The 23,945-nt window shown below is 45.7% G+C and overlaps 4 protein-coding genes and 1 long non-coding RNA gene across 15 annotated transcripts in view; 2 read left to right on the forward strand and 3 right to left on the reverse strand.

Moving 5' to 3' along the window:
- The window catches only part of KNL1 (kinetochore scaffold 1), a 31,283-nt gene extending 26,959 nt beyond the window's left edge, over positions 1-4,324 (reverse strand). Inside the window, exons 1-4 of one of the 4 annotated variants that reach the window (XM_080596232.1) lie at positions 4,046-4,324; positions 1,486-1,539; positions 1,025-1,064; positions 215-274 (exon numbers count right to left, since the gene is read on the reverse strand). In XM_080596232.1, coding sequence (XP_080452358.1) covers positions 215-274; positions 1,025-1,064; positions 1,486-1,520 — 135 coding nt within the window. In that variant the 5' untranslated portion in view covers positions 1,521-1,539; positions 4,046-4,324. The other 3 variants (XM_080596230.1, XM_080596229.1, XM_080596231.1) reach the window with 3 other exon arrangements.
- Positions 4,060-6,309, forward strand: LOC308196745. Its single transcript, XR_013952373.1, has 2 exons — positions 4,060-4,157; positions 4,477-6,309. It is a non-coding gene; the product is annotated as an uncharacterized lncRNA (long non-coding RNA).
- Positions 6,310-6,554: 245 nt separating this feature from the next.
- Positions 6,555-10,007, reverse strand: RPUSD2 (RNA pseudouridine synthase domain containing 2). The gene is given in 4 exon segments (XM_080596234.1): positions 6,555-8,392; positions 9,172-9,468; positions 9,607-9,959; positions 9,962-10,007. Coding segments are annotated over 4 exon segments (1,473 nt in total). The 5' UTR covers positions 9,993-10,007; the 3' UTR covers positions 6,555-7,600.
- A 379-nt stretch (positions 10,008-10,386) lies between these two features.
- On the reverse strand, positions 10,387-16,138 carry LOC308196742 (protein-L-isoaspartate(D-aspartate) O-methyltransferase-like). Of its 4 annotated transcripts, none has more exons than XM_080596241.1 (9): positions 16,008-16,138; positions 15,488-15,612; positions 14,517-14,621; positions 13,914-13,945; positions 13,310-13,414; positions 12,237-12,357; positions 11,457-11,542; positions 11,069-11,238; positions 10,387-10,750 (listed from the first exon to the last, which is right to left on the reverse strand). In XM_080596241.1, exons 2-9 carry the CDS (start codon positions 15,600-15,602, stop codon positions 10,738-10,740), a joined length of 747 nt encoding a protein of 248 aa, XP_080452367.1. In that variant the 5' UTR covers positions 15,603-15,612; positions 16,008-16,138; the 3' UTR covers positions 10,387-10,737. The 4 variants fall into 4 exon arrangements, with proteins under 4 accessions (XP_080452367.1, XP_080452366.1, XP_080452365.1 ...); XM_080596240.1 differs by having other exon boundaries at positions 15,488-15,613; positions 16,003-16,132; XM_080596239.1 differs by having other exon boundaries at positions 15,488-15,664; positions 16,003-16,132.
- On the forward strand, positions 15,749-22,617 carry CCDC32 (coiled-coil domain containing 32). Of its 5 annotated transcripts, none has more exons than XM_080596247.1 (4): positions 15,749-15,772; positions 16,629-16,878; positions 19,123-19,279; positions 20,754-22,617. In XM_080596247.1, exons 2-4 carry the CDS (start codon positions 16,638-16,640, stop codon positions 20,887-20,889), a joined length of 534 nt encoding a protein of 177 aa, XP_080452373.1. In that variant the 5' UTR covers positions 15,749-15,772; positions 16,629-16,637; the 3' UTR covers positions 20,890-22,617. The 5 variants fall into 5 exon arrangements, with proteins under 5 accessions (XP_080452373.1, XP_080452369.1, XP_080452370.1 ...); XM_080596243.1 differs by lacking the exon at positions 15,749-15,772 and adding an exon at positions 16,127-16,276; XM_080596244.1 differs by lacking the exon at positions 15,749-15,772 and adding an exon at positions 16,241-16,301.
- The last annotated feature ends 1,328 nt before the right edge of the window (positions 22,618-23,945 follow it).

Genomic DNA, 23,945 nt, shown 5'->3' on the forward strand with positions numbered 1-23,945 from the left:
CCATGCTTGACAGAAGACATATTCTGATGTAAAATAAAAGTTCAATGGATTTCATGTAATATTTATTACTCCAAACAGTATCCTCCAAAGCAGTTATTTATTACAGGAGTTTTTACACCTACATTATTGTAGTGACCCTGTTTAATCAGGGACAAGTTGAGGAGTAAACCAAAGATATTAAGAGAGTCAGCAAAAGAGGACTTAACAGACCTACCTGAGTGAGTTCATTCCCGTTTCCCAAATCATCAAGAGGATTTCGTGGAGCCTTTAAAATCTAAAAGAAAGTGTAAGTTGAGAAAATCAGCCCCAGCACCCACAAAAGAAAGGATCAAGCAACGAGTAAATGACTGGTTCAGTCACAGCTGGTGTACAAGCAGTTCAAGACATCATTTATGCACAAGTTACCATGGATTTCATAACCTACAATTCACTCTTGCATTGGGCATCTGTCCCAATCTCTGACCCTGCTTCTCACCAACGCACCATACACGGGAGTTCCTTCAGTTGAAGGTATACTTATTATTGACCAAAGAATTCATAAAATTCTGAATCTGTAACCCTGAAGGCATAACTTTAATTTTTGAATATCTTACTCATGTATTTACTTATTTTGAGAAAAGAGTGGGTAAACTGTCCTTCTGAATACTAAATTCATTCACTTCAATCAGAAAATTACCAGGTATATCCCTGTACACTCGCTTCACCTGCGAATCCTTCTGTGGAAATTGTGTCATCTTCTGCCACATTGCTAATGTGAACAGCAATGCTTTCAGATTTGAATACATCAGCCGTCCATACAATCAGTGAACTGGTATTTCACAAGAATACACGAACTGATTACTTGGCAGTAGAGAATCTGTAACAGCCAGAAGCGTCACATTCAATCACAAACTTAATAGGGTCTTTCTTTGCTCTTGGTATGTTTTTCTTCAGGCTGTAATGAGAAAACTAATTCTTCTTTATGGCTCCCCTTTCCTTCCTTCACTCACTCAGTTTTATTTTAGAAATGCCTTAAGTTACTCACAGAGGACAGTCGCTTTCCTCTTATGTGCTCTGTATTATCACTGGAAGGAAAAAAGAGAAATAGATATTAGTGCATAAACTGGAACCAAGATGTATTTCTTGAACAGTGCTGCCACGTTTTTATGGTTAATAATTCAATTTCTCCATTATTTTTACAAGTGTGAAATTACTTGAACAAACTTGCTTGGAACAGATCATTCCAATGCTAGGTCCCGTACATAACCCTTGGAAAATTCAACATATTGTGCTCTGACCCCTGTGGTCAGTCTCTAGACAATCTGCTGCTATGAGACTTCCTCGAGCTTTCCTACACCATAATCAAAAAACCTCCCTGTTTTTCTTCTTGATGGACAGCATATTTCATTCAAGAGATCCTAAAGTGCACACAGGGATTAAGAAACATTTTGCATCTAAAAGACAACAGCCGAATCACAATGAGGTTCTTATGAGGTTTCAACTTACTTTTCCACGTTAGGTTCTGAATAAATCTTGTCCATTTCTGTGGGAAATGCAATACTGAAATCAAAAAAATATTAATGAGTCTCACTAAGAATATTGTATAGAACAACAACTAGATACTAGACTCAGTCAGTTGCTAAAATTTTCTTCTTTATCCTTCTTTACTCAGAGGAATTCTCTGATGTCTAACAGGCCTCCCAATTCAATGGTTTCTACTGCATATCATGTTATAAATCAGATGTGCTAGCAGTTTGAGTCTTACTGGTTCGGCAGCCTTCTACTTAAAATTAAGATTTTGGTAACTGCTGGGGATAAATATGATCAAGCTTTCTACAATACAAAGTGCACTAGTTCGCTCTGACACATAAGACAATTTTTCATTCACTACTACTCCCTGCCACCCCAAGAATATCTTCTCTTTTATGAACTAGTATGCCTATTAAAAGTCACAGCAGGGGATAATGAGTTAACCCACACCGTGAAGATGCCTTAGGATATTACCTCAGGTTTCCTACACAGCACAACAAAATACAAGGCTTTGAATACCAGGTTAATATTCCTCATAACCTCATTCTCCCATGGACCTGACAAAGAACACAATATATTGTAGCATTGAATCAACACCATAATATCAACAAACACATTTTTCTGTGCTCTTTCCTAGATTTCAGTGATATTTATCTCCATCACTACTACTATCGCAAAATATTCTTATGTGACAGCTATAAGCAATCTGACAATACCACCGCATTGCATTTTCCCCTTGCTAAACCTCAGCAAACAACGCCTTAAGAGAAACTCTTGCCTAGGCAATGGTTAAGCAAATTGTAAAACACTTTTTTTTTTTTTTTTAAGAGACAATTAGAAATAGAGAGGAACTGCTCAGCTTTTGCATTTCACAAAATCACAGACTCTTGAAGGTGGGAAGGGACCTCTGGAGATCGTACAGTCCAACCCCCTACCCAAAGCTATGGCCAGTTGCTCTGGGACAACCTGTTCCACCTTCTCTGCATTTTTTTTTCTGATGTTTGAGTGAAATTTCTTGTAGTCCAGTTTGTGCTCATTGCGTCTCATCCCTTCTGGCTCCATCTTCTTGAAACTTTCCCAAAGGTATTCATACACATTCATAAGTTCCCCCCAGTAGGCAACATCTCCCCTTCTTCTCCACCAAGCCAGCCTCCTCACCATAGACCACAGCATTTAAACCACAAGATGACCAAGGAAAAGCTAAGCCTTATGGAGGCTTAAAAAAAAAAAAAAAAAGCTCTAGGGTTAGTGAAACACTAAATCAATCACTTACTAGTGGGGTATTGCTATACACCCCTCAGAAAGGGAACTGCAGAGGCCTTGGCTTTCAGGGCCTGCAGCTCTGAGGCAACAAAACCAAGACGGCCTGGGAGCACTACCCGGAGCGATACCCAAAGGCTAGCATACACCTGTAGCTATTGCTTACAGAGGTGTTTTCCCAAAAGTACTGCATGGTGTTGACCAACCTAAGCCTATCGTGCATTTTATCGAGGTTCCCCTCACATTTCTGGGCTGCCCCAGAACACTGAAATCCCCTCAGGCCCGAACTTGGCACCATTCAGTCTATTAACAGCACCAGGTTATATTTTGTTTCTAAATATAAAACATTTTAGTTCCTTGAGATGGAGTATTATATAACCAAAAATAAGGCTATAGTAGGCCTGTGGAAGAGTAGCATCTCTTGAACAGCTTCCACCTGGTAACTTTCACGTTTCACAAATAACGCTAGCAAGTCTTGCAGGGAAATTTAACGACTTAAATAACAAGATCATGATGTAATTAAAACGCTCGGTATTTTTGCTACAATGCATCCGGGTACTGAGAAAGTCAGTAACGGGATAGGGTTTCTTTGTTCGCAACACCACAGTACGTGGAGGGAGCTTTTAAAGACTTGAGGTATAAAAGTGTCTTCCATCTTAGGTGAAACTGCTCTGTGTGCAGGGCTCCCGGTGCCTTTTTGCAATTTTCCTCAAAATTCACCGCCACGGACTGCCTTGGCTGCGAGCTGCAGGGAGAGACAACCGCGCCTCGCGACGGGGCTGAAGGCAGCTGTGAGATCTATTACCAACGTTAATATTACTGGCAGGAGACCCTGGAGAAACTCGAAATGCAACGAGCCCGCTTTGAAAAGGATAACTGTATGAAGAATAAGGGGAAGAAACAATTTGAACGTCGGTGAAAGGTTTGCCCCCATGTTGGCGACGCCCACAGGAACACTTCGCTGGTCGCTTGCCGCGCTTATCAAAACTTATAAATATAAAAAAAAAATTCAAACTGGCCATGCGCTACCAGAACTACGTTCCCTACAACCCCCTGCGCCGCTCCCAGCCCCCCAAAGCCCCTCCAGGGCTCTGAAACCCCCTCAGCCCCGCCAGCCCCCCCCGGCCCCTCACTCACTGCCCTCACGGCGCCGCCGCCGCCGCCTCACGGTTCAAACCCAACCGCCGCGCGCCAAACCGCCCGCCCGACGGCAGGACGTACAACATGGCGCCCCCCTAGCGCTCCGTACGACATGGCGGCCCCCAGCGTTCCGTACAATATGGCGGCCTCCGTGATGCCAGCTTGTTGTCCGCCTTTTCGGGATTATTCCTCGCCGGCACCGCGCCACAGCCGGAGGGATGAGTGTGAAGCAGCGGAGAACACCCGGGGTAGGGTGGCTCGGTCCCTGTCCGGTCGCGTCGTCCTGTGTTCTTGCCGCCAAAGGGCGGCGGACGGGCGCCATCTCGCAGAGCGGGCTGTGGGCGGGAGGCGAGGCCGGGAGCAGGTGGTGCGGATTCTTATGGGCTGTGCGAGAAACAGGGCTCTCGTGACGAGGTGGCCGAGTGGTTAAGGCGATGGACTGCTAATCCATTGTGCTCTGCACGCGTGGGTTCGAATCCCATCCTCGTCGGGAGTCAACTTTTCGTATTTTTTCTCTCCCCCACACCTCCCGTTTTTTTTCCCCTTATCTTATTTATTTAATTTTAGCTCCTCGAGGGCTGCCAAGGTGTATACCGCCCCCCCCCGCGCATCCCTCCCGCCGCCTGGGGCCGCGCAAGGAGGCCTGAGGGGAGGCAGCCGCACCCCCTGGAGACCTGCAACCTCCGTGCCCAACCACCACCAAACTGCTTCTTTCGACCCAAATTGTCTCATTCAGGTTTGCCAAATCCCTGGTGGGAGCTTCGGGTAAATAAATTTTTGCAAAATCAGGGGCTGAGGGAGCTCCAGCGAGGCTGATCACTGTGCCTCACTGAAATTACATCCACGCTCACTGACTGTTTTAACGGGCTTTTCCTGTAGTTATTGAGATTTTAGAAGTGTAACTGATTACTAAGAGCTACTCTGTGTGAAGAGTTAACTTAAAAATCTGGAAGGAGAAGTTAATGAAACAAAATGCTCCCCTGAGACTTTGCTGCATGTTGAAGCCATAATTACTGTAATTAGCATGAGCGGAAGGGGCCTCTCACATGTAATTTACTGGAACAGCTCCCAGAGCCCTCCAGGCTACACTGCCCAGATTGAACAACGCTTAAATCCTGGTGGAAATCAGATTATACCAGATCCTATGCAGAGCGTGGCCATACGGTAGCTCTTTATACGCACAAGTGGCACCTGTAATGGACTGGTTAAAACACAGCTGGAAAAAATGGGAGATGAGCTCCCTGGTCACATTTGGGCTAATTCTCAGGCCTAGGTGGGGATTTATCACATGCCATCACTGGCAGAAATACTTTCCTCGGTAGCAAACCAGAAGATGTTTTATCTTGTGCGTGTTTTTAGCAGGTACCAGCAGCAGACACCCAGTGGCTGCGCAGTGTGAAACTACCAGCTCGGACTCAAACTGAAACGTGATGCCATCGCTGGTAAGCTCCTTGTGAAACCAACCTTGAAGGGTCATTGCCTAAAGTGTCTTGAAAAGACAAGTCGCGGCATTTCTTGACCAGCAAGGTGTGATAATGAAAATATATTAACTACAGCGATTAGGGATAGCCAGAAAAAGTGAAACACAACAGTGAGCAGCAGTTCCATATTTGTCCATCTGGTCTCCATCTATCGACACAAGCCAGTATAATTTTTTTCAGGTGCTTTTTTCTTGCAGAGGAAAAAACAAACAAAAAAACAACAACGGACAGTATAACTTGGGTCATGTCAGTCTCAATTAAAGCTCAGCTGCCCCTAAATCCACCCTTTTTCCCCATGTCTAAAGCTAGTAACAGTTGCACATATTCTTATTTTGAAGGCACCAAATTTTCATTTACATAGATGAAATATATATATTTCAGTGTATGAAAAATATAGATAACACAGGGGAGTTTTTACCTCCTTTGTTTAATAAGCTGCCTGCAGCTAAATATTAGACCAGCCTTATCACATGATGGCAGGAAAAAAAAAATATAAAAATCTGTGGTTACATTAGAATCATGAGAGACCCTTAGCAGGATGTGGAAGAGCAAAGCTCAAGTCTGAATGAACTCTTACAGAAACATTCAACAACAGCTGGATGTACAGGAAAGGAAAAAAAAAATCACTTGGCTACTTTGGGCTATTGGATCCTGGTCACACCTGTGGGTATCAACAGGTGATTTTAGGAGCCTTGCCAAGGAGGACAGTAGTAGTTCCTGTTGGCCTGGCAAACCTTAGTCATGGAGCACATGTCCCCGGCACCCCACTCAAGAATACCTTGTGAAGCAGGGATTTCTCCCGTAACCTTTGTGTCTTGGTGGGCTGAGAGTGTAAAGCTCAGCATGACAAGGAAAGAGAATCCAGTACTGGACCACACTCCAGCAAGGCTGGTGACATGCTTACTGAATAGCATCAGGCCTCCTGGATTCCTTTTCTCACCTTTAAAAAAGGTTTCTATAACATTTTAGAAGTGTTGAACCCTATGCATGCATCCTACGTAGGTGGGTGCAGAGGATCCTGAAATAACGTGGCTCTTCCCAGGAAAGGTTTTGATTGCGTGCAGCTGGTCATTACCACTGAGGTTGCCTAAGACAGACAAAAAAAAGAACCTAATACAATGATTGTAATAAACCTCTCAGAGGCCATATAAACATCAATGAAAATAAGAACTATAGTGATATTTATCATCCTGGAAACATTACTATAAACTGTATTAAGAAAAGCTTCTCGTTTGCTTATAAAACAGTCTTTTTTTCTTTAAGGCCAATTGTCACCTTGAAGCACATGTGAAGCAACATTAAAAACAAATACACACCATTCAGAAACAATTTGACCATGGTATGGTAAAAACAAAGTGAAAGTTGGTAGACTGGTCTCTACCTTGGGTTTTTGTTCAAGTATGGAGATGTTTTTATTTGAGGCATAAGGATTAGAAATCAATAGGTTCTCAGAGAAGATGACGTTTTTGAGAAGGCAGAAGATGCGTCACAGGGCACACAGCAAGACACTCTGCTAAATCAAGTCTCCTTGTAAGTCTTATACGGATAAAATCTTGGGACTAGTACCTCCAGAAATAGGCTCAACACACAGATCTATTCCTAGAGTTACTAATCCCAAATCAAGTAATTATGTGAAGGAATTCTAAAAGAGCAATTTCAAAGCAAAGTCCACCTTGCTGACAAACAGTAAAGAAATCAGCTTCACAGTGCTCTGGTTTTACCTTATGGCATTCTCAGTGTTAATGTTTTGGTTTTAAAATCAGTCTGACAATAAAATCAAAGTACAAATAGTTTTCCTGTATGATGTGACATCCAGTATGTTGAACAATATTCCACCAGCTCTCACCGTACAGTACAAGAACATTATATAGCAGGCCAAAAGAAAAATCGCTTTCTTAAATTAAGTGTATGCACTAAATTTTCTCTGCAGGTAATTGACAGCAGACCTGTAACACATTTGAGGTGTTTGTTGCCCAGGTGTTCACTAAATGACAATGTAATTCTAGCACTGAACCCCCATGTTCTTGCCCACCTTTTACAGTGCCTGTCAGCAGCCACAGCAATTTGCCGGCCCCAACAATATGGGGGCCTTCCCACCCCATTTCAAGTCACCAGCAGTTTCTTCACCTCAAGCACACTGAAACCTTAGGTCTTTACAAGACACTTCTCTGGCCACACTAGAACAATGCCCTTAGATGTCATGCCCTCTGTCATTCCTCCCAGTCCTCCATGGCCCATTCAGGCATCTTGGAGCAATAGTCAAACTCTGTGCCCTTATAGCGCAAGGCATGTAGGTACATCACCAGCTCCTTTGGAGATGGGTCCCGCCTTGTAATTTTACACTCCATGCATAAAGGGTCCTTCTCTTCTGAACAATTTCCTCCTGTTTGCCCACCCTTGTTCTCACATGAACCTAGTTCTGTAGTTTTTTCAAGTGTTTCCAGATTGGTATCAGGGTCCAGTGTACAAGCTGGTGTTTCATTTCTCTCAGGATCCTTAGTGCCCTCAGCAGGGCAGGAGTTCTCATTTATAGGATCAGCCTGCACAGATTCTGTGCACTCGCTTGAATTACCAGAGTCTTGATTTTCTGCATCGGTGTTCAAGTCCTCTTCTGAAATCCCCAAGACATCCAGGCTCTGTTTGGAACGATGCTCCTCCACGAGCGCCTTAAGGAGTTCTTCATCTGTTTTACCAATCTTGCCACCTTTGCCCTTTTCAGGGCCCCAGGCTTCCATGTTATAGATGGGGTCATTGACAATGGGATATCCCAGGTACTGCAAGTGGACCCGGATCTGGTGTGTGCGGCCAGTACGCGGAAGACACTTGACGACGCTTGTCTTACCGTTGTAACTGAGCCTTTGGAAGATGGTTTTGCAGGATTTCCCTTTAGGGTCCACACGGCACACCCCCACCTTGTATGAAACAACCAGTATGGGCTCTTCGCAGACCACTTCGTGTTCTGGGAACTCCCCCACCACACGACACACGTACTCTTTTTCCAGCTACAGGGAGAAAGAACAAAAAATCTCAGAAGAGAAAACTGTCTCAGGTCTGATTATGATTCAGTCTCATCCTAGTTACCCTCTCTCTCATCAATGAAATACGTATTTTTCATTTTAGTTAATCTACTCTTGAAGTTTTATTACAACTGAACAGGAAAAGAAAAAAACAGCTTTTTAACCAAATTTCTCTCATTCTAGCTTCCAACTAGCTGAGAATTCAAGAACATAAGGGCCTGAACTGTCTTCCCCATATCAAGTTCAAGAGTTGCCTCTCAGTGCTTTTTGCTGTGACCCTCATTGCCTTGAAGTAAATCCTGGAAGCTAGCACCCTACAGGTATAGTTCTGTTTGGACTGAAAACCAGTGGAAAAAAAATGAGAGAAACTTCTAAAGCTTAAAATGGAAAAAGTATGAGATGACTGACACGCTTATACTGATAAATAAAACTGCTCTCTAACTGACGGACCAGCTGATCTTTAGAGGTCCCTTCCAACCCAAACCTTTTCAAGACTCCATGCACAATACCAGCCAGTTTGCACAATCCCACAGGGATGGAAACCCCCTTCAATACAATACTACCAAAATTGCTTACGGTTTTGCTCCATCTTTCTCTCTTGATGCCTTCCACACTTTGCACAATAAGGACAGGAAGAAGAACACAAGCTGTCCTTGGAATTGGGTTTGTTTAGACCAAAAGTTTGACTGACTTTTTGCCTTAGCACGTTTCAAGAAAATACCGCACAAGAACCCCCCAAAACTACTGCAGCCCTTAGCTCTCACCTGTCTCTCCCGAACCTGCTCGTCGATCCTCTTGGACACCTCCACCGTCTTGGCAAACATAAGCACTCCTGAGGTCATGCGATCGAGTCGATGAATTGTATGCAGTTCCTTAAGGTTGTGCTCTTTGCCAAGGATGAAGATGACGGTGTTGTGCCGAAACCTCCCGCAGGGATGCACCGGCAAGGAGGACGGTTTGTCTACGACCACCACCTCATCGTCCTCCGCCAGGATTTGGATAGGCTGGGCAGTAACCGGCGGCTCGTGGCGATGCACCGTGTTTCGGAGAAAATCATTATTCTGCGAGAAAAGATGACAATTAGCGTGCATTCTGCATAGGCACACCATCAGGCCAGGCACCCGAGAAGCTTCGGAGGGATGAAGGGAGGGAAGAAGGGATTAAGGGACGAAGGGAAAGAAGGAGGGAGAGGCGCCCACCTTAAGCACGACGTCCAGGTCCCGCACGGGCTCCTCGTTGAGGCGCAGGCGGCCGGCGCGGGCGGCGGCGCGGTAGAAGGCGAGGGGCTGGGCGCGGAACTCGGTGCTGAAGACGTGCAGGAGGCTGCGGCCGACCCAGCGCCCCTTGCAGTAGGTGCGGAAGTCGAAGTAGTAGGGCCGCACCTTGCGCAGCCCCCCCTCGAAGTAGTACGAGGTCTCGGCGAAATGCGCCGCGCTGAAGCTCACCCCCGCCTTCAGCTTCCGCGGCGGCGGCACGTAGCGCTCCCCGGCGGCCACGCGGCGCTTCTTCGGGGCCGGGGCAGCCTCCTCCTCCTCCTCCTCCTCCTCCCCCCCCCAGCGCCGCTCTTGGGCCCCGGCTCCGCCATGCCGCGCCGAGGGAGGAGAAGCGGCCGCTGCCCCCGGCCCCAGCCCCGCGCCACCACCCGCAGCCACGCCGCACACAGCGCGCCGGCGCGCCGAGTGACGCCACGCCGCGCAGCCAATCGCCGGCGGCGGCCGCCGCGGGCCACGCCCCCTCAGCCCTTAACCGCGCCTCCGCTCCCCTTAACCACACCCCTTTCCACTTAGCCACGCCCCCACCCCATTCCCGCCCCACCACTAGCCACGCCCCCTGTCCTAGGCCACGCCCCTCGCCCCCAGGCCACGCCCCCTGCTCCCCCGGGCCACCACCACGGTTTTCTAACTCCCCAGTTCCCGGCGTTTTTACCCCCAAAACTCGGGGTTGCTGACGCAGGAAAGAAGAGAACGCGCTCGCGTAAATGAGCTCGGTCAGAGCACCGTGCCCTGAGCCGGTACGGGCGCCTTGTTTTTTCTCCAAGCGTTAGAGGGTCGCTGTTAGGGGGTGGCTGCGGGGACGCGTGAGCCCGCCTGCCCCTGCAGCTCTCTACAGGAGTCACCTGGGGCTGGGCTCGGCCGGACCAAAGCACCGCGGCCAGACCCGGCTCTGCCCGAGCCGCAGCCTTTTCTCCGTCCCGAGCTCTGTTGAAGCAGCGCTCGCCTTCGCGAGCACAGCCACTGCCAGAGCTCCCGCTCAAAAAGCAAAGCCATGCAGGCCGTCCGAGTCCCGTCCGTGAGCTTTCTGAGGTGACCTTAGAGATATCCATCCCGCTGTCAGAATTCGTCCCTGAGGCAAAGAAAAACCAGCAGTTACTGTCACGCATTTGCCTTCGGCTCAGCGACAGAATCGACACAGCTGCAGCGTTTATGAATGTGCAGAGGCTCCAAAAAACAACAACAACAAAAAAAAAGGCTCGAGTCCTCGGTGTGCGATCCCTAGCTAATAGAAAACGCATCCTACTCCCCTGATGTGCCTACTAGTTAGCCTCTTCCTTCGGTCCTTTACAAACAGCAGCTGCTAGGAATCCAGGAATCTGTCAGCAAAGCCAGCACTCAAGGAGAGCAAGCCCACGGGGTGGAGAGGAGAAATGCTGCGAGTGTTTACCGAGGCCACTGCTTTTCCTTATCCGTCAGAGGAACGTAGATCACACCCATCAGCTGGGTTTCGACGATCTCCCCGTCGCTGGTTTTGTCGTATTGCATCAGGACTTGGTTCGCACCCTCAGGACCCACGGGCAGTATCAGCCGACCTCCCGGCTTCAGTTCATTCAGCAGCTGGCAATCGGAGAGATCGGAATCAGCAGAGCCAAGAAGAGACAACAGAAGTCAGCCAAGCTGTGAAGGTCACGACATCTTGAAAAACACAAGCTTCCCAGCTCCATGCAAACAGACAAAAAAAAGGAAGGTTCCCGTGGTTCCCTAACTATCAGTTTTATCACAGCTACTGATGAAGGCAGCCAACAGCAACTGACATCCCGCACGACCACTCTTACCTCCTTTGGTACTGTTGGTGCTGCTGCCCCGACGTGAATGGCATCGTAAGGAGCCTCCTCAGGGTATCCCTGCCTGCCATCTCCAACTGCAGGAGGGAAAAGCAAGCAGAAAAGACTTGTTCAGACAACAATTCCATGCAAAAATATTTCTCCATATATTCTTTCAATTGAAATTTAGAGGAGGAAAACTTTATATCAAGACTGTGATAGCAACGTGAATTCCCATGTCAGAGCACTGACCTGTCTGCTAGAAATGTAGCTTTCATTTACATTTTAAGAATGGGGAGATATTTCTGGAATTGAACCATGCTGGAAAATGGAACAGCCAAAGCCAGGAGGGCCTTTATGTAATACAGTAGCTTTGTGCAGTCTTGAGATTCTGGATACAGAATGAGCTGATGCAAATTAACAAAAAAAAAAAAAAGGAAAAACAAAATAATAATACACAAAGTGTGTGCAGACCCGTTCAAATAAACTAAAACTCAGATGTGGTACAACCACTCTCTTCTGAAGAACACCTCTTACTGAATTAAGGTAGGGACTACACGTTCAGAAGTGAGGTGTGTGCTCGGCTGCCTGCAGCATTAAAAGCTGCTTATGTACACCGTAGCGTTCAAGTCAGTGTTACACTGTGCTTAGTTAGCCTGTGATTTCTAGCAACAGTGTGGAAAGCATCAACACAGCTTGGAACCACTGTTTTGAGAAGCAGAGCTCTGCAGACAGCCAGAGCTAATGCGTGCTCACAGAAGGGGTCAAACATCAGGGTCCCAGGGAGCTCACCCACAAGTTTTACACGGCCAGAGCTGAGCAAAGTCGGATCGTCTTCTTGGACATTTCTTATGGATTCGTTCACCAGCTCTTTAATGTGTTCTACACCCACGGCTTTCCCTGTTGGGCCCATCTACAAAGGAAAGAGCAGACAAACACCTATCTACCTCCTGCACGCACAGAGATGCAGAAAGACTCTGTACACCCTATAGGTACAGAGGTGCACTTTATACGACAAGGTACTGTGGGGGCTGGAGAATTTCTAGGAAGAAACTTCAGAGCAGAGTGTCTGAACAAGGAGGTGCAAATACTGTGCCACTTTGGTTTTAAGGCTGAGCAGTTCCAGTTAGGTTAGCTACTCAAGGGATACACAGACATGGCCTATGGGGATTCCCAGCAACCCTTCATTACCAAATAAATAATTACTTGGTACAATTAGCAGCTTCCTTGGCAGGGCCAGTTCCTTACTAACCAACTTCCTGAGAAGAGTAACTTCACAAGCTTTCTAGCACTTCACAGAAAATGCCTTCAGGAATTTCACAGAATCATCTAGGTTGGGAGAGACCTTCAAGATCACCTAGTCCAACCTCTGACCTAACATTAACAGGTCCTCCACTAAACCATATCGCTAAAAGATGTTTAGATGTAGAGCTTAAAGACCTCCAGGGATGGTGACTCAATCCCTTCCCTGGGCAGCCCCTTCCAATGCCTCACAACCCTTTCAGTTAAAGAAGTTCTTCCTAATATCCAACCTAAACCTCCCCTGGCACAACTTAAGCCCATTCTCCCTTGTCCTGTCACAGACTGTGACTACTTAAGAAGAAACTAAAAACCTACAACAGACTTGCACAGCAGATTAACACACCCCACTCAATCTGACCTGGGTTAAGGTACGAAGTGATCTGACAGCAGATACAACATCCACTTCAAAAATCACCGTGTTTGTTTTTACTACAAAATGGTATGGGAACAGTTCACCACTTCCCTCGGTCCTCTTCCCTCCTCCCAAAAAGCACATGCCAGCTATGGCAAGCTACCTGCTCTAGTGCCCCTTGCTCACTAGGCCTGGAATCCTGTGAGCTTACCATCCTGGCAAAGCAAGCTGTAAGGTACCCGCTCCCGGATCCGACGTCCAGTGCTTTTGCACCTTCCACAAGCTGATCCTTCAACAACTCCAGTGCATGGGCATGCTGTGCGGGTACAAGTACAAGACAGTGTGAAACATCCCATTTTACTTTCCTCCTCCTCCAACTTTTTCTTGTTCCAAGCACTTTGTGCTCTGATTTAAACACAGCACACTGGGTGTTTTGTCTGACATGTTCAGAGCGAGTAGTGTTTGATCTGGAACGTCTTTTTGCAGAACAGCAGTTACAAAGAGGTCCAGTCAATATGCGAAGGAGCAGGAAGAAAAATATCATGCAAAAAAGATTATTATTATGACAATATTAATGGTTCTCCCCAGTTACACAGAATTTCTACCTGAGCATGCTTTTAAATAAACTAAAAAAAAAAAAAAAAGTTTCAGCATCTAAAGAAACAGGCACGGCAATCATGTCCGTGGGACCTGTTTCACCTTTCTACTTCAGTATTTAAGTAAAATTTAGTATTTAAGTAAAATTTAAAAAGGCAAGGGATGGGGGAGACAAACAATTTACTGCGTTTCTGTTAAAAAAGAAAGTTTGATCTCACCATATGTGGTGCACTGATTGTAGCCTTGTATCCTAAAAGGAAGCCAGTGACAAGAGTTACGTGATAAAGAAATGATGGTGATAAGATCCAATTAATTATCAAAATCTCCACCATGAACAGTTCTTTAATCTCCCTCCCCGTTCCCTAAAAATACAAGAAGACTCTTCTTTTGCCTCGCTAAAGCACTTCACTGACTTATAATCACCTCCTGGAGGATTAATAATGAGACCAAGGTAGCTTTAGTGCTTCAGTTCCCAACTGCTCCAACCTCCAGCCCCCAGCTCATTCATCAAAATGCTCTGCAGCTATCACAGGCTGTGTTTGTTTCCCTCCCACAAGCTGAACTCAGAACGATCAATGCACGTTTTGACTGTGGAAAATCTATATTGTTCTATTGTTCTATATTTCCTCTGGATCCCCCAAGCTGAAATACGGATGAGGATTGCTCTACCTGACCTGTCTAAAAACTCAGCCACTGTTTTGGTGATAGCGCGTCCAGCATTAAGAACTCCAACCTGCTGAGGCACCTCATGCCCCTCTGTCACTGTGGCTAGCATAGTCAACACAAACACCATAAAAATGGTGATTCTTTGAGTTACTCACCGATAGATTGAGGAGAATCCATGTATGGGAAATATTTGATGTAGTGGCCTCTGTCAGTAGCCAGTAACACATCGAAGACCCGCTGTGATTTAATTATTCCTTTTTCTGGGAGATGGAGGAAAACAGACAGAGAAAGGACTTAAATCCTCAGTATGGAAGCAAGAAGATATTTGGAAGGAGGCAATACAGCTCTGGGAGTTAGCAGCAGAACTGGGAGAGTCCTTACTAAGCTATCTGAGAATTGACACCAAAAAAAAAAAAAAAAAAGAGAGAAACACACAGAGAAAACCCTGCAGATGAAAGTACATCTTTTTCAGGTTTTGCTGCACTGGATGAAATCCCAGTATGGTCACACCATCAGCCCAGAGGATTGTTAGCTATAACTACAGCATGCCTAGGAGTGTTAAATATAGTAAACAAGTCACACTTTCACTCCTGAAGGTGGAGACTCCGGTTCAGATTTAATGACTATAGAAACATTCACCATTCCTTTGCACCGCAGGGAAAATCAGCGTGGCTTTAGCAGCTGAGGAAATTCAAAGCTATTTTTACTCGTGTTCCAGATGCTGCCCGGAGCAGGGCAGCAACACCACGCGTGACTCCAATCCCAGGGCACATCCGTGGAGGTGAAACACTGCCAAGAAGCTGAGCGTCTGCCGGCTCAGAGCAACGCCACTCCGTGCAGCGTTTTAAAAGGCGTCACGCGTTTACCCCGTGAGAGGAATGGCAGGCGGGCTGCGGGGATAGCCTTTCCTGCTACTTCTGGCGTAACCTCTCGTTTCCAATTATAACTAGGACAAGTTCAGATTGCGACGCTGTGAAATTTCGGCCTTCTAACTCTGCCGCTTCGGAACGACCGGCATCGCAACGGGTATGCTGCAGGGCACCAAACACCTTAACCCTGAAGCACCAGAGGCTCCTAGGGGCTGCTCGAAGCACCCGCGGGGACCAGACACAGCCCCGTTACTCACTGTAGAGGTTGTTGACCAGCTCGGGGTGCGTCTTTCCGCTGGAAGTCCAGGCCATCGTCCTGGCGAGGAGCAGTCCCATGAGTGTCAGCGTGGCGCAGGGCAGCAGGTGGCTCATCCCACGGACACCTGCCAGGGGAAAGGGGACGGGATCTCCGATGGGCACGCCCAAACCCGAGCCTTTTTTGGGTTAAAAACAAAATAATCGATACCAGGCGCTGCTCGAAGACAGCGGAGCACGCTACGCAGGGTGCCATCAGCACTGGTGCATCGACACCTTGGTTATAGGTAAGTGCTGTGCCATAATTACCAGCTTTTTGTGTTTAAAGGGAAGAGCCGTGACATAATTGACAGCTTTTTGCGCTTAAAATTGCAAATTACCCTGCGCAGCCCTCCAAAACTCAACAACAAGGCGTCATCCGCGGGTCACGGGGACATCGGTGATCGGACCCGGGCCCCAGCCCCATACTCGACCCAGGTCCCCGGCCCCGGCCCCGGCCCCAGCCCTGTCCCCATACCTGTCCCTGTCCCGGTCCCGGTCTCCGTCCCCCAGCCGCCCGTTGCCAGGTGTCGCGCCTCGCTCGCCTACGCCGCTCAGGAAACCTTCCGCCCTTTACCAAGATGGCACCGCAGCAGCGTCACTCTCCCTCCCACCTCCTGCCCATTTTCCCGCCTCCTCTGAGGGCTGGGCTAATAGGCGCCCTCCCTCCACCCAAAGGAGCGAGGTGATTGGTTAAATCTGCATGTCAATCAATGCTCGGTCTGAAGCCGTCGCGGCTTGCCGTGCTGACGGTACGAGCGGCGGTGGCCGAGCCAGGTTTGGGGGCGTCGGGCGGTGAGGCCCCGCTGTGCCCGGCGGAGGAGGGCTGCCGAGCTGGGCGGGCGGTCGTGACAGGGGCCGGGGGTTGCGGGGCCTGCAGGGTCCGGGCCGGCGAGCAGCCGGGGCCCCGCGGCCTGCTGCTGTGGGGGGGTCCCTTAGGGCCCGGCTGTAACCGTGAGCCCCGGAGCGTGTCACCCCCGTGCTGCGGAAAGTCCCCTAAAGGTGCCCTCAGAGCACCTAGAGGCTCCCCTGAGGTGGCTCGAGCAGAGGGTGCGGAAGTCCCAGGTCACGCTCACCGCACGTCCTTTCTCCCCCTTTTCTCAGCTCCTCGCCATGAGGATGATCGAGAGCGTTGACGCCGCCGTCGCCAGGTCCAGTGAAGACCTCTGGGCTGAAATCTGCTCGTGTCTGCCTCGTCCAGAGCTTCAGGACGACAGCGATGCTTTCACAGACTCCTTCACGGATGCGTACGCCGACGGGGCAAGCCAGAGCAACGTGTCCGGAGGCTCTTCTCAAACAAACCTGAAGCCCTGGGCTCCACTGAATGATTCAGAGGTATATTTGGCATCCCTCGGTGAGTGTCTGGTAAGGTGTTGATTGTGCTTAGACACCTGAGGATAACTATGGCACTGTTTATGAGGCCGGAGCGATGGTGCTCGCACCTCTGGTTGGAAAAATGTCTTGCACATACTCAGTAGATTGTCTGACTCGGTTAATGCAAGTGGAAATGAGAAGCACAACTGTAGCTTCTTCAATTATTCCCTTGGAAGAAACTCTCTATCAAGTATAAACTTAAGAATTTATGCTTTTCCTGCAAAATAAATAGAATAGGGATACTGCTGTTTCTTTCTCTGGGCAGCACGTAGTTCTACTGTAGTTGACTGAGGGGAAATGTGTTTTGAACTCACTGTAGTGCCTTTGTGTTTCTGTGTCACCATCATTTGTTTCATTATTTCACAGAGTCTCAGGAGACACAACTGAATGGAAAGAAAAAAGTGACATTTATTTCTATGACCTGTTTTCTGGCTGGGGAGGTAGGGGGCAGATATAGGAAAGAAAGCTCTGATGCTTTCCCAAATAAAGCCTGCCCGAATCTCTATTTTAAAGTGACAGATTATGCAGTTAGCCTCAATGCGATTAGTTAATTCCTGCATAATCTATAAAACCATGTAGTAATTGTTAACAGTATAGAATCTGATAGAAACACTTGATATGGGGAAAGATAAAGTTACCATTATTGGAGCCAACATCCTAGCACTGCTAAGAGCAGTCTTTAGTTCTAAGGCCAGGAAATTAGCCATCTAGTTTTAAGTATTCCCTGCTCCCTTCAGAGGTCACATTATACAATAGTATTCAGCTGCAGGAAGGATGCTCTTGGTGCCTTTTAGGAGGAGCCTTTGAGGTTCCCCTGCACTCCAACAGTTGGACTGCTTCTTTCTCCAGTTGTGTTAAAATATTTTTTATGGCTCTTCTTCCCCTTCCTTCCTTTCTATGGAGTTATTTTTATTTGGGTCAGTTTGTAATCTGGTTTGCAATGCAGCCACACAGTCATGTTGGCTTGCATACGAGGTTGCATGCAGGAACAGACCAAGAAGAAGGGGGTCAGGGTTGCAGAGGTGTTTTTTGTAAGCTTATATTTCTGCCAGAGCCTCCATTTTGACTTTGTTACTGTTTCAGACTGTTGTTTCACAGTACACTAAGTAGAGCTCTTGGTATCTGATCAAAGGTGCCATAGCAACAAGCCACAAATTGCTCTTCTGGTATTAATTGCTGCTGCAGTTCCAATTTGCTCAGAAAATGCTAATGGATTAATTTTCACAAGCAGACTTCATATTGGAACTGGATCTGTTTTCTCAGAGTCAGGATGAAAGCATAAAGCTAGCACAAAGTTTGTCTTGTGTCTTCTAGCTAAGTCAACAGAAGTATAAACTTGTCCTGGGTTTGTACATGGCCAGGATTAATATTTGAGCCATCATAGGATCAGCCTGCCAGGACGTTTGGGCAGATATGGTATTTCAAGTCTTAAGAATTGTTCGGGCCAGACATTGTCAGTGACAACCCAGTTTTGTGACATAAGACAAACTTCAAAAAGAGTAACAAGTGGGCCGCCATGTTTTGAGCTAGTGCAGTTCAACTAACAAACATACACTTTTCAATTAAAAAAAAAAGTGTGAGCACAAGTTGATTCCTGACCCAGTTTAAGAAGGAATCCATTATAAAGGGATTTTGTGACTGGAGGAACTCCATGAAATTTGCTTTCTTGCAGCTTTGTGTAGTGTAGTTGGATTACCCTGCATCTGGTAAAAACATGGTTTTCGTTGTAGCCTGTGACTGAGAAAACTCACAATGTTACATTCTATTCTGTGATATCCAACTGATAATACTGCTGCACTCTGCATTCCGCCCTCCCCGGTCTCAATTTGAGCATTATTTGAATTTCACACTACAATTAGTGTGGTTTATATTCCATGCCAATTTGCATGGAAACTGTGGGCACTTAATGCCTCCAAGATCTGTGCCTTCTGCGTGAAAGTTTCATTGAAATTGAAAAGTGCAAAAGTTATTAAAACACAAAAATGGGCAGAGTTGACTGATTGATTGCATACACACCTTATTTCCTTCTGAAATGTCACTCCAAATTACAAACACATACATAAATGAAATACTGTCATGCAGACTTCAAATGCAAGAAAAAGTTACTTTTTAAAATATTAAGTCTTGAAATGTTAATTTAAGCTTTTTAATATCAAAGTGTAGACACTTCTTTTTTCCTTCCCTTGAGAAAATTATAATAGAGACCCCTCTTTTGTCTCTTCAGAGAGAAGACTAATGAGAATAAAAGGTTTGTCTCAAGAGGTGACTTCCAAGGACATGCTGCGTACCCTTTCCCAAGCTAAGAAAGAATGCTGGGACAGGTTCCTACAGGAGAAGTTTGAGTCTGAATTTTATGTAGAGGGACACGAATCTGATGAGAGGTAATAAGCAGGTCAAAGAGATGGACTACCACTTAAGGCATAATCATCTATGTTGGCAAATAGATTAGACTTTATTTCTTAAAATGTAAAATAAGGGTTTGTCAGGACTTGTGAGAGGGCATTATGACAGAAAAGGTCTCACTGCAGCTTGTCAAGACTCCCAAGCTTTCTAAACAACTTTGATAATGACCATTTCACAGAATGATTGAGGTTGGAGGGGACCTCTGGAAATCATCTGGTCCCCCACCAAGCAGATTTGTATCATGCTAGAGGGAAACACAGAGGGCACAGGTGGGTTGAACTTTCAAAGGTGTTCACTGATTTTGCATCCCTTGGACTGGGGTGATCTAGAGTGGAAAGAACAGAAACCTATTTGACAACTACCCTTGTCACATTTTGGGTAGGGAGGGAATGTCTAATACATCTCAAATTACTTTTTTTAAGGCTTGACTTTTAACAGCTAAGTACAGACCATTCCCTGTGTCTTTGTCAGGGCCCAGTTAAGTACTGCTTCAGAGACAAGTGGGATTTGAAGTTCTTTCTGGGGTTGGTACCAGTCCTGAGATTAGATTTCCCGAGTGGCTCTCAGTTCAGTGCCTCCCTTACAATGCTTCTGCTCTCTCACCTGTTACCCTTTTACAGATGATATATGAATTAAGATGAGTCTTTTTCTTTAGTAATCTCACATTCCCAATCACTTATAATGCTCTCCATATTTCTATTTTCTGAGCTGACATTTTTCACGATTGCTTCTAACTGAAAAGAAGATTATCTTTCTCCCTTGAAGAAAATCTACTTTAGCTAGTTTTGGAGTTCAAGTATGACAAATAATCCACGTTTATATGTAGGTTTTAGATTCTTTGACCAGTTAATTTGAATGTGATATATTTAAAAAACAAGTTGCTGTAGGCATAGATGTTCTTCCCACTTTGTTTTTAAAGGCTGAGGATGTTATCCATGAAAATATTTTCCTCACCAGAATTTGACTGAATGAAGTTAGATAGAGGTCACCCCGAATGGTACCAGACTACTTGATTCTCACCCAGCAATGTAATTAAACAAGCCTTAACTTTTAAGCATGCAAATCATCTCACGGACACTACCAAGCAAAACTTTGCTCTTGTAAAAGAGCAAGAACAAGTTAATTTTTCAGTGCAAGGACTGAATGGCGTGTATCACACTTCCTGGAGGATGAGCGTATAGATACACATTTCAGAATTAAAATAAACTTTAGTCAGTATTTAAACAAGATGGGGTAGAACTTTTCCAGTCAGACCAGCTATTTTGAGATAGACTATGAGTGAGTGTGTATTTACGTACATCTATAGTATCCATATCATTAGCATACTAGGATGTGGACATACTTTTTGCAACCTCTCCTCCCCTTTCTGGTGTTAGTGTGGCTAACAGATCTTTTTGTACCTTCCTGTGAAACCGCTATCTTATGTTTCACTCTGTCTTTGCTTTCCCTCAGCACTCTAGAGCATCTAAAGCGCTGGCTACAACCTGATAAAGTGGCAATCAATACTGAAGAAGTACAGTACCTCATCCCTCCAGAATCGCAGCCAGAGAAGCAGGAGACTGAAGAACCTCCAGCTGCTGAGCAGTGAGATACACGCCATGCCTCTCGTCCAAACCCCAACGAAGCTGTGTGCAGCAACAGTAATAACCCAAATGCGGGAGGGAGGCATAAGCGCCAATTGTCAATCATTTAAAAAAACAAAAGAAAGAAAAAAAAACAACAACAAAACTGCTCTGGACCTCCAGAGATATTGACTGGCATTTGTTGTGGGTAAGAGTGAAACAGCATACATTGAACTGAAATCCTACTTCGATCTAGTCCCAACCTGTAGCAACCTAATCATTCCAGTATGAATGTGAGTTGTCTGTAACTCGTCAGGAGGCACTCTGAACAAAAGAAAGAGCAGTTGTTCAGAAGCATCAGAAGGCATAATGGTCTAGAATAGAACAGATAAACCACTGAATCAGTTTTTTTTCCTGTCTTATACCTCTTTTATCACTAAATTGGGTATTCTTTTCCTGCAAAGTCCACTGTGTTTTCTATCGAACTTCACTGTTTATGTTTGGGCTGGCTCTGAGCTGTGCCTGGAGGAGAACAGATACTGTTCGCCTACTCGAACTTGGAGTCCTAAAGGAAACCGTCACTGCAATCGATAAATTGATGATATTGAGATTGTAGCAACAGGAGACTACTTAATATTCCTGTCCTTGTAATGCCCCCTCCTAGAATATCCCACTTCATTGCCCATCCAAACTCTGATACAGAATGGGCTGGAGAAGGAGTATTTTTATTATTGGTCATGTTGTATCTGTTTCTCTCATCTCCTTCAGTCCCTCCAGGAGAGGGTCAGATGAGATCCTACATCAGGAAAACAAGTGTGATGACCAAGGAGGCTACAAATAGCTTGTTTTCATCACAGACTAGCACAGAATTATTTGACTTTAAATATATTCCAGTATATTTGTATTTTTTCTTCATCCTGTTTCATTCTACAGAGGGTTGTTTCCCATTATTAGTCAAAGAATCAGCAATTGTGTACTTGTATAAGACTAATGCTTCTGTGAGCTGTGCTTTCTGTCTTAGCATTGACACTAAAGGTCGATAGAGGGAAGCAGTGTACATCTTCTGTCAAATAAAGCTCTTTAGACAGAAATTGCAGGGGTAGATCTAGCAGCTTATGCACACTAGACTGTTCATTATGTATCTCTATGAAAATACATTTTTAAAAAGAGCTCCTTGATACCACCTTCATTGTTTCCTGTCTCTGTACAATTATAAATGGTGCTATTGTTTCATCCCCTGACAGCTGTTATTCTGTTGCTGCTTCTTCAGTGTGGTGACTTGGTGTTTGCCCACGCAATCAGCCTTACCTGTGTAACCATCCACCCCAGCCTCGCCATTTACTAAAGAAGTCACACTCAGAGCTCTCCATTAGAGCAAACACAGAGGTTTGAGAAATATGGTGAATCACCTGAATGTCAATGATACAGGGCCTACAAAGCTTTGGCAGTGTTGAAGAGGGTCTCTTTGTCATCTTTTAAGTGTCCCTATTAATTTATCTCTAAAAATAAGTCTGCTATGCTGTACAGTCAGATAATGTGCTGTAAATACTCTCTCTCACCTGTGCTGTCAAACTGTAATGAAGATGCTTTTGAGTATTTATCAGAAATGGTATGTACAAAGAGAAAAATGCAGTTTCTTTTTCTGTTCCCAGGCTATTTTACAGTCAATGCCCTTCCTTCTTGTGATTAACAGTGACTGTGAAGATGCTTTATATCATCTTGTCTATTCCCATTAAAGCTATCTGAGCAAGAAATGTATTCAAAATAACTGTACCGAAACATTTAAAGTCTCAGGTCCCCATAATCTAGCTCTTCATTTAGAGGAACTAAGAGAAAGCAGTACTCAACATTTTATTTAAAAGTAGCTCAGAAGCTCACGGAAAGGGCTTGGGGAAGAATTGTCCAAACACAGAATTAGCTGAGCACTTCAGATTTGCATTGATACTCCAGCAAGACATACATAGGTCCTTTGCTGCTTAGTTACATTTATCTGTTCTTCACATACAAAAGAATGAGGAATGGAAAGAACATCTGCCTCAATTTGTCCAAAATACCAGCTACTCTGAGTGGCATTTTGCACAGCAGAATCTGCTTGAATGTAGAAGGGAAGAGCAGCTATTTCCAACCCTTTGTATTTGTAAAGCGTGCTCTTCCAGGACGGCCTGGAGTAAGGCCTGTTGCCCCCAAACTGAGAACAGGTCCTGAAAACTTTAATCAGATCCAGGGACTTAAGTAAAACAAACAAAACAAACTCAGAATAAATCAGCATCAAGCAGAATGGATGCCAGAAAGTCAAACAAACGCCTTGTGATGGAGGAGGAGACGAGAACTAGTGCTGGTTGTTTCAGTGATAACTGAAGAGACCTTTGTCCGTGAGGCATGCGCCTCTGTCAGCTCCCTCCCTGAGCAGCACCAACTGTGCTGTCAAAGGGTTCGTTGGCTTCCAGCAGTGTAATACCAGCTCCACCTACCGGCTTTGGCACGGTCAAGAAAGCCAAATGAGTGCAGGACTCTGTGGTGTTTTTGCTGCGTTGTGATGCTGGACACGGGTCAGGAAGAAACACTGGTTTTCCATTTGTGGCTCTTGATTGGTAATGTCAGCACAAGACAGTAAATTAGGTCCTGAAGCGCTGCAGCATCACCCTTTCAGGAGAGAAGTAGACCTGCCAAAACCTAACTGCTTAGAGATTGGCATTTAATTGGAGACTGCATCCCGATCAAGCGATAGGTCCAGCCCCAGCAACTGGCAGCTTGCTCCAAAGGCTGTCTGACTCGGTCTAACTCAATTGGTGTGTAAACAGCAGGACTAAAAGAACCCATCTATCAGCTTAAGAGCAAAAAGGCTTTAAAAATGCTCCAAGTACACAAAGTATCTAGTTTTAAACTACCTATACTTTTACATAGAAATACTACACTTGAGTAGCATAATCCTGTGTTGCTCAAGGGGAGAGAAGACAGCCACTGAAGGCACCATGTTACAGGTATTTGGACGAACTCACTGAGAGCTTTCATGTGGTCCACCCTTTGGACACACCGAGCTACAGGAAATCAGACTTGGGCTTGGTCTATACCTAAAATTATC

Source organism: Anser brachyrhynchus, assembly GCF_964034855.1.
Source record: "Anser brachyrhynchus genome assembly, chromosome: 5".
Taxonomy (NCBI): domain Eukaryota; kingdom Metazoa; phylum Chordata; class Aves; order Anseriformes; family Anatidae; genus Anser; species Anser brachyrhynchus.